This window comes from Tetrahymena thermophila (genome assembly GCF_000189635.1).
Source record: "Tetrahymena thermophila SB210 genomic scaffold scf_8254406, whole genome shotgun sequence".
NCBI lineage: Eukaryota > Ciliophora > Oligohymenophorea > Hymenostomatida > Tetrahymenidae > Tetrahymena > Tetrahymena thermophila.
Genome location: NW_002476188.1, coordinates 588133 through 602062, shown reverse-complemented (window position 1 = coordinate 602062; position 13930 = coordinate 588133). Strand labels below are relative to the sequence as shown.

At 20.6% G+C, this 13930-nt stretch overlaps 4 protein-coding genes across 4 annotated transcripts; 3 read left to right on the top strand and 1 right to left on the bottom strand. All coding sequences in view use genetic code 6, as the record gives it.

Moving 5' to 3' along the window:
- Positions 1-761: 761 nt before the first annotated feature.
- Positions 762-4005, top strand: TTHERM_00247050 (tetratricopeptide repeat protein; the record flags this gene model as incomplete). The annotated part of the gene is made up of 3 exons (XM_001023834.2): positions 762-838; positions 1204-3873; positions 3960-4005. 3 exons carry the CDS (start codon positions 762-764, stop codon positions 4003-4005), a joined length of 2793 nt encoding a protein of 930 aa, XP_001023834.2.
- Positions 4006-6273: 2268 nt separating this feature from the next.
- TTHERM_00247040 (DDE family endonuclease) lies at positions 6274-7047 on the bottom strand (the record flags this gene model as incomplete). The annotated part of the gene is made up of 1 exon (XM_001023833.2): positions 6274-7047. One exon carries the CDS (start codon positions 7045-7047, stop codon positions 6274-6276), a length of 774 nt encoding a protein of 257 aa, XP_001023833.2.
- A 1805-nt stretch (positions 7048-8852) lies between these two features.
- Positions 8853-9816, top strand: TTHERM_000247039 (hypothetical protein; the record flags this gene model as incomplete). The annotated part of the gene is made up of 3 exons (XM_012799942.1): positions 8853-8884; positions 9172-9545; positions 9788-9816. The coding sequence occupies 3 exons, from the start codon at positions 8853-8855 to the stop codon at positions 9814-9816; spliced, it is 435 nt and encodes a 144-aa protein (XP_012655396.1).
- Positions 9817-10264: 448 nt separating this feature from the next.
- Positions 10265-11711, top strand: TTHERM_00247030 (tetratricopeptide repeat protein; the record flags this gene model as incomplete). The annotated part of the gene is made up of 2 exons (XM_001023832.2): positions 10265-11588; positions 11680-11711. 2 exons carry the CDS (start codon positions 10265-10267, stop codon positions 11709-11711), a joined length of 1356 nt encoding a protein of 451 aa, XP_001023832.2.
- Between the last annotated feature and the right edge of the window lie 2219 nt (positions 11712-13930).

Here is a 13930-nt window from a genome sequence, read left to right as displayed (position 1 = left end):
TTACATTAAAATGTTTTTAAGGATTTATCTTTCAAGAGAGATTATTTTTTTCACTCTGATTGCTTAATTTACTTATTTTTATATATTGTAATGTATCCAGCATTTGTTTCTAAAATTTATTGTTAAAAATATTTGATTTACACATTATTAAAATTTTTATACTAATTATAAATTTTCCAATTAATCAAGAAATAAATAATTGCCATTAAACCTAAAAATGTTATTTTTTAATTTTTTTTCAATTTATATTTATAATTTACTTTTGTATTTTTGTTTATTAAAGAATTTAGCTTTAGATATGATATGATATTATAATTAATGTATTTTTATTAATAAATTTTTTATAATTGGTTAATTTGGCTTTAATTAATATATTAACATATTTTCTAAAATTAATATATTGTCCTATTCTATTAAGAGCATAAATTTTTACAAATTTGAAGCTAAATTTCTATCATACAATGTATTTAAGGATAATATTATTATCGATCTTTCCTATAATACTTATATTTACGTTTTCTATAGCTAGCTAATATACTGCTTTATACTATTCAAAATAAATTATCAATTAATTTTGTGATAATCTATTTTAAATTTAAGTTAATTTTAGCGCTATAACAATAAATGCTGTTTCTTTTCGATTGAGTAGAGAAATTTATTAATTCCCTATCTATTTAAATTAAATAAACTCATTTCACTAGAAAATCATTGAGGGATAAGTAAAATGGAATCCTTACCATATTTATGCTATTAATAATGTTATGAAGACCTATTACTAAACAGAGAATCCAAAAATAATCTAAATGATTAACGAAAACTAATTCTTAGTGAATTCTTGGTAAAATCATTAACTTATTTATACTAACAAAATATAAATTTAAAATATTTAAAATAAATTTTGTTTCTTAAAATAAAAAAATCATAGTTTGGTTATTTTTATAAACTTTTTTAAAATTATTTTTAGCAAACAAAAAAGGGTAAAAATAAATAAATATTATTATTACTTCTACTTATCAATTTCTTTTTTGATAAATTAGTGTTATTATCTAAATAAATTAATTGAATTTACATAATAAACAGTAGAGAATAAGCTAATAAAACTTTTAACTTAATTTAAATGAAGAATTTCTTTGAATAATGAAATTATCATTAATAAATTGTAAAAGAAACATATTTTTTTGATAATATTCTTTATTTAAATAGGTTTCAATAGAATGCAACGGAAGTAAATCAATTAGAGACATTAGCTGATGAAATATTAAAAAATTGTAGCTACTTAAGTCCTTTATTAAGAGCAATTGGATATCAAAACCAATTAAATTTACCTTTTAGTAATTATTCAAGAATTCCATATTAATAAATTATCTAATCTACAACTTAAGATGGCATACTTTTCTCTAACTTTTTGAACTCATCTCTTTCTACAGTAGATGATCCTAATTGTTATAAAGGTATATTCAAATACGATCCAAGATGCAGATTTTGGTATATGAATAATTTAAATTAGACTTCTTTCTTGATGAATCCTCCTCTGGTATCCGTAGGGAGAGTAACACCTTATTTATCACAATTCGGATGTTAAAAAATGCTGTATTATAATTCTACAACAAAAAAAATACAAACTTATAAAGTATAGTGCTTAGAAGCTATGCTTACAAATATATCAAATTATTTTGAAAATGTTATTCAATCTTCCAAATAATACTATATAATTGATCCTAGGACTTTGTCAATCTTATATAATTCTAAAAAAGAATATAATTATTCTTCTCTCTAACAAACAGATAATTTTTATAATGAAGAACTTTAATATTTGTAGAACAAAACTTAATCATAATAACTTTTTAATATAATAAACTAAAATTTTAACAAATGGACATTTCTCACTCAAAATAACTATACAAGCATCTAATAAATGATAGATTTATGCAAAAAAAATATCATTATTGATTATAATAGGAACTCTTCAATTTACAAAGTGATTATAAATCCAGTTATAAGCTACGATGATATTCCAAAACATATCAGTAAGTACTCTAAAATAGAGGGTTAATAATTGCAATATGCTTATCTATAAATTAATATGATTTCTGATGAGGATTTAAAAGCTTAAACAAATTAATTGATTTAATTTTCTTCTCAATTTTTTTTGATAATTTAGATTGGTTTAGGTGTCTTGGCCATAATATTTTTATTTATATCAGCCTATTATGCTCTTTAAATAGCCAATTTAATTACTTAGCCTCTTATTTACTTGACTAAAGTTTTAATTGATATCAATGAGTTAAATAAAATGATGGAAATATCTGAAGTTATAAAAGACTTGGATAGAAATTCAGATGAATTATTTCTTTCTTTAGAAACATAACTACTTTATAGAAGTTTTTTTGAGCTTTTTGAATGCGTTTAATACACATCTGAAAATTTTTTTGTGAATAATTAAGGACAAACTTTATTAGAATTAAGTAAAAAAGTAAATTTTTTTAGAAAGTTTGAAAACAAATCAGCTGTTGGAATCATTCATAATAACATAGGAAATATTTTACTGAATTAATAGCATTATTTCTAAGCTTTAGAACATTTCTCACTAGCTGTCATGTATGCCAAGTATGAAATTTAGCAATTTTATAATGATAACAACATTAACTATTTATTTGAGAATATCTTTTCACTATATTAATTTAATGAAACCAACTCTGAAAAATACAAAAAAATGAATCATTAAGAATGCTAAATTTCAAAAATTTCTAATTTTTCTATCAAGAAAAGAAATTCTTCTATTTCTCAAACAAAGAATCATTCAAAAATCAATGCTTTCAATTATGAATAGTCACCAAGTAATTAATATTTTTAAAGAAATTCTGAAGCCTTTTCTGTGAGTACTCCATAATAATTGATACCAAAAGAAAAATTTTAAAATAGATAAAAAAATAAACTTTTTTTAACTAATGAAATTAATGATTAAAATTTTTAATTTCAATAATTAAATAGATATTACGAAAATTAGGAAAAATAAAAATAGTTTTTTGATTTAATAGAAAGCTTAAAGTCACGTATTTACAATTATATAATAAGCTTGATAGCTTTCTAAGAGAATTTAGAAAAGAATTAAATAGATTTAAGGAGTTATAATTTTTGGCCAGAAATAAGATAACTATTAAATGATTTAATTCAAGTTTAGTCTTTCCTTCCTACAAGCGAAAGTGCTTAAGCTTTGCATTTATGTTTAGTTTCAAAAAGTAGTTATAGATTATTTTAATATAACGAAGCTGAGTAAAAATATTAAGAAGCCATGCAGATTATAAATAAGGAAAGAAAATAAAGTAAACAGCTAAATTTAGAAAATGAACCTAATTCTTTATTAGATTCTAAATAAGTAAATACTAAAAAGCATAAAGACAAGATTTATCTATAAAACTAAAAAATTTAAAATAAGGAAGAAAATTTCACACAAATGGAACTTGAAGAGTTAGCTAAACAGTAATTTAAGCAATTAAATTTTATAGGATAGAATTATTCTAAAATAGAATAATCACCTGGAACTAATAAGTTTGAGAAAATAAATTAAAATTAAAATATTTCTAACTTTCTATCAGCTAATAGTCCTGATTTTGTAAGTAATAACTCAAAATTTAATTTTTTTTCATCTAAAAACTAACATTAAACCAATAGTATGAACAATAAAAACTTAAAATTATTTTCAAATAAAAACAACTATAATAATTTGGATTAAAGCTTAAGCTGCAGTAAAAGAATTTCTGTACAGAGTGAAAGATATTAAATAGTTAACAGAATATTACAAAAAGAAATTGAAAATTAAAGTTTTAATAATTATACATATCAATTGAAAGTACCTTCTCTAGATTTAGTAATGTAATTCATAAAATTTTGTTATGCAGAGTATCTTATGTTTAGGTAATAGTATAAAACAGCTGCTATAATTCTTACTAATTTATTAGAGGATAGTAAATGGTTTATGTCTCATATGCCTTATAGAATAGTTGATAGGCTAATATATATATTTAATTACCATAAAATTGAAAACAAATCACTCCTTGAATATAGTTCCAGATTTAATTAAAATATTTCCATGTAAATAGCTTTTAGTATTGAAAATAATTAATCAATAACTCTTGAAGATTTCGAAATGAATAACAGAACGCAAGAAAATCTCGATTAAAATATTTAAAATTTAAATTAAAATGAATTTTTTATGAGTTAGTTAAAGTTATTTTAAACATTAATTAAAACAGTTTTAATAAAATCTAATGATAAAATTTCCCTCTCTTTTATTAATTTATAAAGCAATTAAATATACTAATTAAGTAAACTAATAAAAGCAAGTTAGCTTCTATTAATAAAAAATAAATTATTTACTCAATTATTACTTTAGATCTTTAAAAACAAAAAAAATTTTAAAGATTAAACATTCAACATAAATTTTTCTTAAATAATTGATGAAATAAAAGAATTATCAACCAGCAACAACCTATCATCTTCAGAATCCAATTAATTTGACATTATTTGTGATGAATTTATAAACTAAAAAGATTTTAATAGAGGAAATCTTTTGAAAGAATAATCTTTTTATCACTTAATTACAGATTTAAATAAATAAGTAATCTTATAAGATATGGAAAATCTAAACAATTCTAATACTTCATTTGACTTAAAAAAAAATACTCCTCAAAATTAAATATAAGAAAATTAAAATTCTTCTGTGAATTTTATTATTACTTAATCTTTCTAACAACCAATTTGCCAAAAAAATATTTTTATTTAAAACAAATAAAATAATTTGTCAAAAGCAAATTCTATATCATAAAATTAAATAATTATTTAGAATTTAAGAACGTTTCAAAATGATGATAAGTGCTAAGATAAAGTTACATATCAGATTGATAAAAAAGAAGTTTAAACTATTGAAACTAATAGAAATGAATATTTTCATTATTTTATAAGAGATTCTTTAAATTAGCTGTTTTTTAACACCTTTACATTTAGACTTGCAGAACAAAATTATTATTATTTTTAAAAAAGCTAAAAAAATTAATAATAAAATAATAATTTTGCTTCATCTAAAAAGTTTTACTTTTCAAAAATGGGTAACAATAGGAATACTCTTAAATTTATACTTTATCAAACTGAGAAAATAGAAATATTAGACAATTACCTATTTTAAAGTTTATGTAAGATTTTGAGAAGCTTCAATGTATAAATTTTGATACTTGCAGGTTAAAAAGGAAGCAACTTTCTAGAAAAAAGCTAAGATTTTACATTTTGTTATAAAGAGCAAGAAATAATTAAAATTTTTTATTCACATGAAAAGATTTCTTAATATCTATCTTTTAAAAGAGATTAGTTTTTTTAATGTGCCTATTTAACTTACATATAAAATTTTTGAAAATTAATTTGAAATACTTAATTTTTATCAATTATTATTGCTTCATATAAATATTTTTTGGTTTACTTATTAATATCTTTATATTTTGAAATTAGAAAGCAATTAATTGAGAATTTCTTTCTTTGCTTTTTATCAACTTTTATTTTAATTAATGTGTATTCATTTTTTTTATTTTAGTTTGTATTAAATTTTTGTTTTGCTATAGATATACAGTGCAACCTGTCCTCTTTGGGCACCTCTCTAACGAGGGCACCTGTTTATATTGGGCAAAATTCTTAATTTTGGATTTTTTTATGATTTATATTTTCTGATATGGTTATTATTAAATTGTCTACATTAATTAATAAATATTTTTAATATTTAAATTGTTGATATGATTGTATTTAATTCATCTATTTAACAGAGTTCATATTTTTATTTATTTAAAATTCACATAAATTAATAAGTTTGATAAAAAAAAATTAAAAGGAAAAATAATTAATTTGAATAAAATGAATTAAATTTAATAAAATCAAGATGTATATTAGATTAATTAAAATCAAGTTACACAAAACAATGGCCAAAATGAAGATTAAAAGTAATAAAATTAATAAAAATTTGATAATTCTTCCACTAATAAAAAAAATTCAATAAAATAGAATTCTTTTGAATATATAACACCTGGATAAATTGCAAGTTGCCTATTATGTAGCATACTTAATGTTAAAAAATAGTATAATTTTACGAATGGACTCTCTTTTATGCTTGAATATTTAAAAAAACATAAAGATGAATACAAATAAGAAGAAGGAGCACAAGCTAGTATAAAATAAATCACCCTTGAGGTTCTCTATTATATTTAAATCAGGAGATTTGACCATGATAATGTCTCAATGCTTTTCTAAGAATTTTCTAACCTTCTTTGATTTATGGCAAGGGCAGTTGTCATTCTAGAAGATATTCTTATCAGTATTGAAGTTTGAAAGTTGGTTATTTTCTAAGATTTGAATATAACCATCAGCATTTAGTGGTGAATCAATTCTTACTAATGAAACTCCACCATAGTAATTGATCATACCCCAAACCATGATCTCTCTACCCCATTAAATTTTTCTGTCAAGTTAAATATTTACTTTTTATAACTTGCTCTCTCTTTGCTCTTAGAAATTTTCCTTAATTCTTTGAAAAAAGTTTACTTTTATCTGAAAAGATAGTTTTCCTTATTTCTTCATTTGCCCATTCATCTAAATCGAGAGCAAAATCATATTTTTTTGTTATGTTTGGATCACTTAACCTTGTTTTTGAAGGAACAGTCTTTGAATGCAATCCAATAGAGTTTAGAAATCTCTACACAGTTCTAACAGAAGCATTAATTGGGTTGAGATTAGAATTTGTTTAAATGTTTTATGCTATGAGATACTTATTCCTTCTTATCGCTTGAAAAATCTTCGTCCTCTCTTCATTTCCAAACAATCGTTTAGGTTTTTGCAGTTAATTTACTTTTATTTCGTTGTTACTAAAGCTTAAGTACTTATTAAAAATACTGTTGACTGAATTGATGATGATTTTTGTTCCTTCCTTTTTAGTGTCTTCTAAATCACAGACGCACTATACCCTTATGTTTTATAGACAATTATCTAACCTATGACTAGCTAAGAAAACATTTATGTTTTACTTTATTGTTTCAATATCAATTAATGAGAATCAAATTATAAATGCCTTTTCTGTGATCAATGAATTAACTCCCATATTCTTTAAATTTTTTGATAAAACATACTCAACAAACTTAGTTATTTATAATTAATCATATCATATCTTTAATTTAATAATACTTATTTATCTTTCACATTTTGATTTTGGCATTTAGCTATCCTAAAAAAATTATTTTATGAGGAGAAAATAAAAACTTAAATAATAAATAATATTATTTTATAAAATAAAAGTAAATATAAAAGAAATAAAAAAAGATATTGAAAGTAGGAATCAAACGATAAAAGAAAATAATAAAAAAATGTTTAATCAAAGATTTAATAATTAGTTTTTTAGCATTTAATAAATAATTTTAATTTTTTTTTAAATAAATGAAAAAATTTAAAGCTTAATATTAAATAATTGTTTTAAAAATTTAGATTTCTTTATCAAAAAATAAAATCTTTGATTAAGACTTTTTTATTTTTATGCTTTGCAAGGTTCAAAACCTATTTCGATACCTTTTTTTTAACTAATTTAAAATTTCTTTTAATTAATAAAAAAAGATTTATTGCTCTCTAAGTGTATATTTCAAAATCGCTAAATAATTATTTTACTCTTAAGTTATGATTTTCTTTCAATTTTTATTATTTAGTATTTGAAATGTTTAAAATTTTTTGTAAATTGCTTTAAATTTTCATTTTTTTAAAAATTTAATTTATCTTTAATTAATATAAATATGATAAAGTGATGAAGTCAAATATTACCAATTGAATGCCTACCTACTTTCTAGAGTATGTAGTGATATTACTTGATTTAAAATTTTAAGATAGCTTCAAACAAAAACTAAATTTTTCATTTGAAAAATATCATTCATTGAAGGCAAATTTATTTTTGAAATAAGAATCATTTAAATTTTTTGGTAATTAGTAATAAATAAAATTTACCTTTAAAATGTATTGATATTTTCATGTTGATTCTATAATCATATATATGATGTAGCTAAAATTTAACTTTATAAAAAAGTTGTTTAGTAAACTTAAAATTTTATTTGTTGTGAAAGTTAAATTAACATGATTAAGATTTTTTATATCCATTACAAATTTTCTAAGTAATCAAAAAATGAATGAATAATACTTTTTATAACCTTAAAATGTTTTTTTAATTTTTATTGACTTTAGTTTTATATTTTTTTAAGAATTTGGTTTTTTACTTGGCATTATAATCAATTTTTAAAAATTAGATAATTCTCCTTAATTAATCAATATATTAATATACCTTATAAATTTAATATTTAGTGCTTTTCTATTAATAACATAGGTTTCTTACAATTTCATAGCTAAATTTCTATCATAGAATGTATAAAACGATCATATTATTATCGATCTCTCCTATTATACTTATATTTACGATTTCTATAGCTAGCTAGTATACTGCTGTATACTATTCAAAATATTATATCAATTAATTTTGTGATAATCTATTTTAAATTTAAGTTAATTTTAGCGCTGAGAGAATAAATGCTGTTTCTTTTAGATTGAGTAGAGAAATTTATTAATTCCCTATCTATTTAAATCAAATAAACTCATTTCACTAGAAAATCATTGAGGGATAAGTAAAATCGAATCCTTACCATATTTATGCCTTTAATAATGTTATGAAGACCTATTACCAAACAGAGAATCCAAAAATAGTCTAAATATTTAATAAAAACTAATTCTTAGTGAATTCTTGGTAAAATTATTATTTGCAAATAATATCTAAATTTAAAATATTTAAAATGAATTTTGCTTCTTAAAGTAAAAAATCATAGTAAGTATACTGATTTTTATAAATTTATTTAAAATAATTTTTAACAAACAATAAAAGGTGTAAAAACAAATAAATATTATTTATACTTCTACTAATCAATTTCTTTTTGATAAAAATTAATGTTGTTATCTTAATAAATTAATTGAATTTATATAACTAAGCATAGAATATAAGCCAAAAAAGCTTTAACTTATAATAAATAAAGAATTTTTTTGAATAAGGAAATTATAATTAGTAAATTGCAAAAAATACATATTTTTATTCAATATATATTTATATTAAAATAGGTTTTAATAGAATGCAACAGAAATAAACCAATTGGAGATATCAGCTCAGGAGATATTAAAAAATTGTAGCTACTTAAGTCCTTTATTAAGAGCAATTGGAAATCAAAACCAATTAAATTTACCTTTTAGTAATTATTCAAGAATTCCATATTAATAAATTATCTAATCTACAACTTAAGATGGCATACTTTTCTCTAACTTTTTGAACTCATCTCTTTCTACAGTAGATGATCCTAATTGTTATAAAGGTATATTCAAATACGATCCAAGATGCAGATTTTGGTATATGAATAATTTAAATTAGACTTCTTTCTTGATGAATCCTCCTCTAGTGTCTGTAGGGAGAGTAACACCTTATTTATCATAATTCGGATGTTAAAAAATGCTGTATTATAATTTTACAACAAAACAAATACAAACTTATAAAGTATAGTGTTTAGAAGCTATGCTTACAAATATATCAAATTATTTTTAAAATGTTATTCAATCTTCCAAATAATACTATATAATTGACCCTAGGACTTTATCAATCTTATATAATTCTAATAAACAATATAATTATTCTTCTCTCTAACAAACAGATAATTTTTATAATGAAGAACTTAAATATTTATAGAACAAAACTTAATCACAATAACTTCTTGATATAATAAACTCAAAATTTAATAAGTGGACCTTTCTCACACAAAATAACTATACAAGCATCTAATAAATGATGGATTTAAGCAAAAAAAATATCATTATTGACTATCATAGAAATTCTTCATTTTAAAAAGTGATAATAAATCCAGTTATTAGCTACGATGATATTCCAAAACATATCAGGAAATACTCAAAAATAGAGGGCTAATAGCTGCAATACATTTATTTATAAATTAACATAATCTCTGATGAAGAATTAAAAGCTTAAACAAATTCATTAATTGAGTTTTCTTCTCAATTTTTTTTGATAATTTAGATCGGTTTAGGTATCTTGGCCTTAATATTCCTTTTTATATCTACTTATTATGGCCTTTAAATAGCTAATTTAATTACATAGCCTATCATTTATTTAACTAAAGATTTAATTCAGATAAATGAGTTAAATAAAATAATGGAAATATCTGAAGTTATAAAAGATTTTGATAGAAATGCAGATGAATTGTTTTTTTCTTAAGAAACATAACTTCTCTATAGAAGTTTTTTTGAGCTTTTTGAATGTGTTTAATACACATCTGAAAATTTTTTTGTGAATAATTAAGGGCAAACTTTATTAGAATTAAGTAAAAGAGTTAATTTTTTTAAAAAATTTGAAAACAAATCAGCTGTTGGAATCATTCATAATAACATAGGAAATATTTTACTGAATTAATAGCATTATTTCTAAGCTTTAGAACATTTCTCACTAGCTATTATGTATGCCAAGTATGAAATTTAGCAATTCTATAATGATAACAACATTAACTATTTATTTGATAATATCTTTTCACTATATTAATTTTATGAAACTAACTTTGAAAAATCCTAAAAAATAAAGAATTAGGAATCATAAATTTCAAAAATTTCTAATTTTTCATTCAAGAAAAAAAATCTTTCTTTTTCTGAAACATAAAATAATTTAAAAATGAATTCCTTCAATTTAGAAAAATAAGCAAGTAATGAAAATATTTAAGGAACTTCTGAAACTTCTTCTATTTATGCTCCATAATAATAAATGCCAAAACAAATATTTTAAAATAACCAAAAATAAAAAAATAAATTTATTTTAACCAATGAAGATAATGATTAATAATTCAAATTGCAATAATTACCTAGATAATATGAGAGTTAGGAAAAATAAAAATAGTTTTTTGAGCTTTTAGAAAGCTTAAAGTCACGTATTTTTAATTATACAGCAAGTTTGATAGCTTTTTAAGAGAATTTAGAAAAGAATTAAATAGATTAATGGAGTTATAATTTTTGGCCAGAAATAAGATAACTATTAAATGATTTAATTCAAGTTTAGTCTTTCCTTCCTACAAGCGAAAGTGCTTAAGCTTTGCATTTATGTTTAGTTTCAAAAAGCAGTTATAGATTATTTTAATGTAATGAAGCTGTGTTAAATTTTTAAGAAGCCATTCAAATTACAAATAATGAAGGAATATAAAGTAAACAGCTAAACTTTGAAAATGAACCTAATTTTTTAATAGATTCTAAATAAATAAATACTAAAAAGCATAAAAACAAGATTAATCTATAAAGCTAAAAAATTTAAAATAAATCTTAAAATATCACTCAAACTAATCTTGATGAGGAAACTAAACAATAATCGTTACATCGAAAGTATATAGGATATAGTTAGTTTAAAGTAGATTCACATGGAACAAATATATTTGAGAAAACAAATTAAAGTTAAATTATTTCTATTTTTCAATTAGCTAATAGTTCAGATATTATCAGTAATAACTCAAAAAAGAATTTTTTTTCATCCAAAAATTAGCATCAAATTAATAATAAGAACAATAAAAATTAAATAATTTCTTCTAATAGCTAAAACTACTAAAAAAGAGTTTCCATAATGAGTTAAAGATATTAAATAGTTAATAAAATATTACAAAAAGAATTTGAAAATTAAAATATTGTAAATTATACATGTTAATTGAAAGTACCACCATCTTTAGATTTAGTAAGGTAGTTCATAAAATTTTTTTATGCAGAATATCTTATATTTAAGAAATAGTACAAAACAGCTGCTATAATTTTAACAAGTCTATTAGAGAATAATAAACTGTTTATGTCTCATATGCCTTATAGAATAGTTGATAGGCTAATGTATATATTTAATTACCATAAAATTGAAAACAAATCACTCATTGAATACAGTTCCAGATTTAATTAAAGCATTTCAATATAAATAGCTTTTTGCATAGAAATAAATTAATCAATAACTTTTGAAGATTTAGAAATGAATAGCAGAACGCAAGAAATTCTCGATTAAAATTTTTAAAATTTGAAATTAGATGAATTTTTTATGAGTTCGTTAAATTTATTTTAAACTATTATTAAAACAGTTTTAGTAAAATCTAATGATAAAATATCCCTCTCTTTTTTTGATTTATAAAGCAATTAAATATACTAAATAAGCAAACTCATAAAAGCCAATTAGCTTCTATTAATAAAAAATAAATTATTAATTTAATTCTTAAATAAATAAAAAAATTTCTAAGATTAGACATCTAACATAAATAATTCTTAAAAAGTTGAAGAAATACAATCATCAGAAAACCACCTATAATCTCAATAATCTTCAAAATCAAATTAATTTAACATTATGTGTGATGAGTATATATATTAAACTGATTGTGCTAAAGGAAATTTTGTAAAAGAATAATCTTAATTTCATTTAATAACAGAATTAAATAAATAAACAATTTTAACAGATATGGAAAACAATTCTAATGCTTCATTTGACTTAATAAAAAACACTCCTCATAATTATATATTAGAAAATTAAAACTCTTCTGTGAATTTTAGTTTTACTTAATCTTCTTAACAACCAATTTTCCAAAAAAATATATTTGTTTAAAATAAATAAAATAATTTGTCAAAAGCAAATTCTATTTCATAAAATTAAATAAGCTTTTAGAACTTAAGGACTTTACAAAGTGATGATGAGTGCTAAGATTAGGTTACGTAAGAGATTCATAAAAAAGAATTTTAAACTATTACTAATAGAAATCAATATTTCCATTATTTTATAAGAAATTCTTTAAATTAGCTGTTTTTTAGCACCTATACATTTAGACTGGCAGAAAAAAATTATTATTATTTTGTAAAAAACTAAAAAAATTAATAATAAAATAATAATTTTGCTTCATCAAATAAGTTTTATTTTTCAAAAACTTGTAATAATAGGAATACTCTCTAATTTATACTTTATCAAACTGAGAAAATAGAAATATTAGACAATTACCTATTTTAAAGTTTATGTAAGATTTTGAGAAGCTTCAATGTATAAATTTTGATACTTGCAGGTTAAAAAGGAAGCAGCTTTCTAGAAAAAAGCTAAGATTTTACATATTGTTATAAAGAACAAGATATAATTAAAATTTTTTATTCACATGAAAAGATTTCCGAGTATTTATCTTTCAAGAGAGATTAGTTTTGTCACTGTGCCTATTTAACTTACATATAAAATTTTTGAAATTTAATTTGAAATACTTAATTTTTATAAATTATTATTACTTCATATAAGTGTTTTTTGGTTTACTTATTTATATTTTTATATGTTGTAAGTTAGAATTTAGAAAATAATTTTTTAAGAATTTCTTTCTTTGCTTCTTATCAACTTTTAGTTAAGAATATTCAGTTTTTATTTTAGTTTATATTAAATTTATGTTTTGCCATATTTATTTTAATTTTTTACAAATAATTTCATAAATTTGGTATTTTTAAATTTTTTTCATTTCAAAAAAATTTTCTAAGATTTTAATTATTTTTTGGCAATTAGTAATAAAATCTAGCTTTAAAAAGATATATTGATATTATTATTATGTTATTATTATATGTATTGATGTATTTAAAATTTAATTTTATAAAATATTTGTTTAGTAAATTTATAATTTTGTTTGTTGTGAAAGTTATATTGCATTATTAATATGTTTTATATTTATTATAAATTTTAAAAGAAATCAAGAAATAAATAGTGATCTTTCTAACCTAAAAATGTTTTTTTTATTTTTATTCACTTTAATTTTATGATTTGTTAATTTATGAATTTAGCTTATAATCTGACATTTTA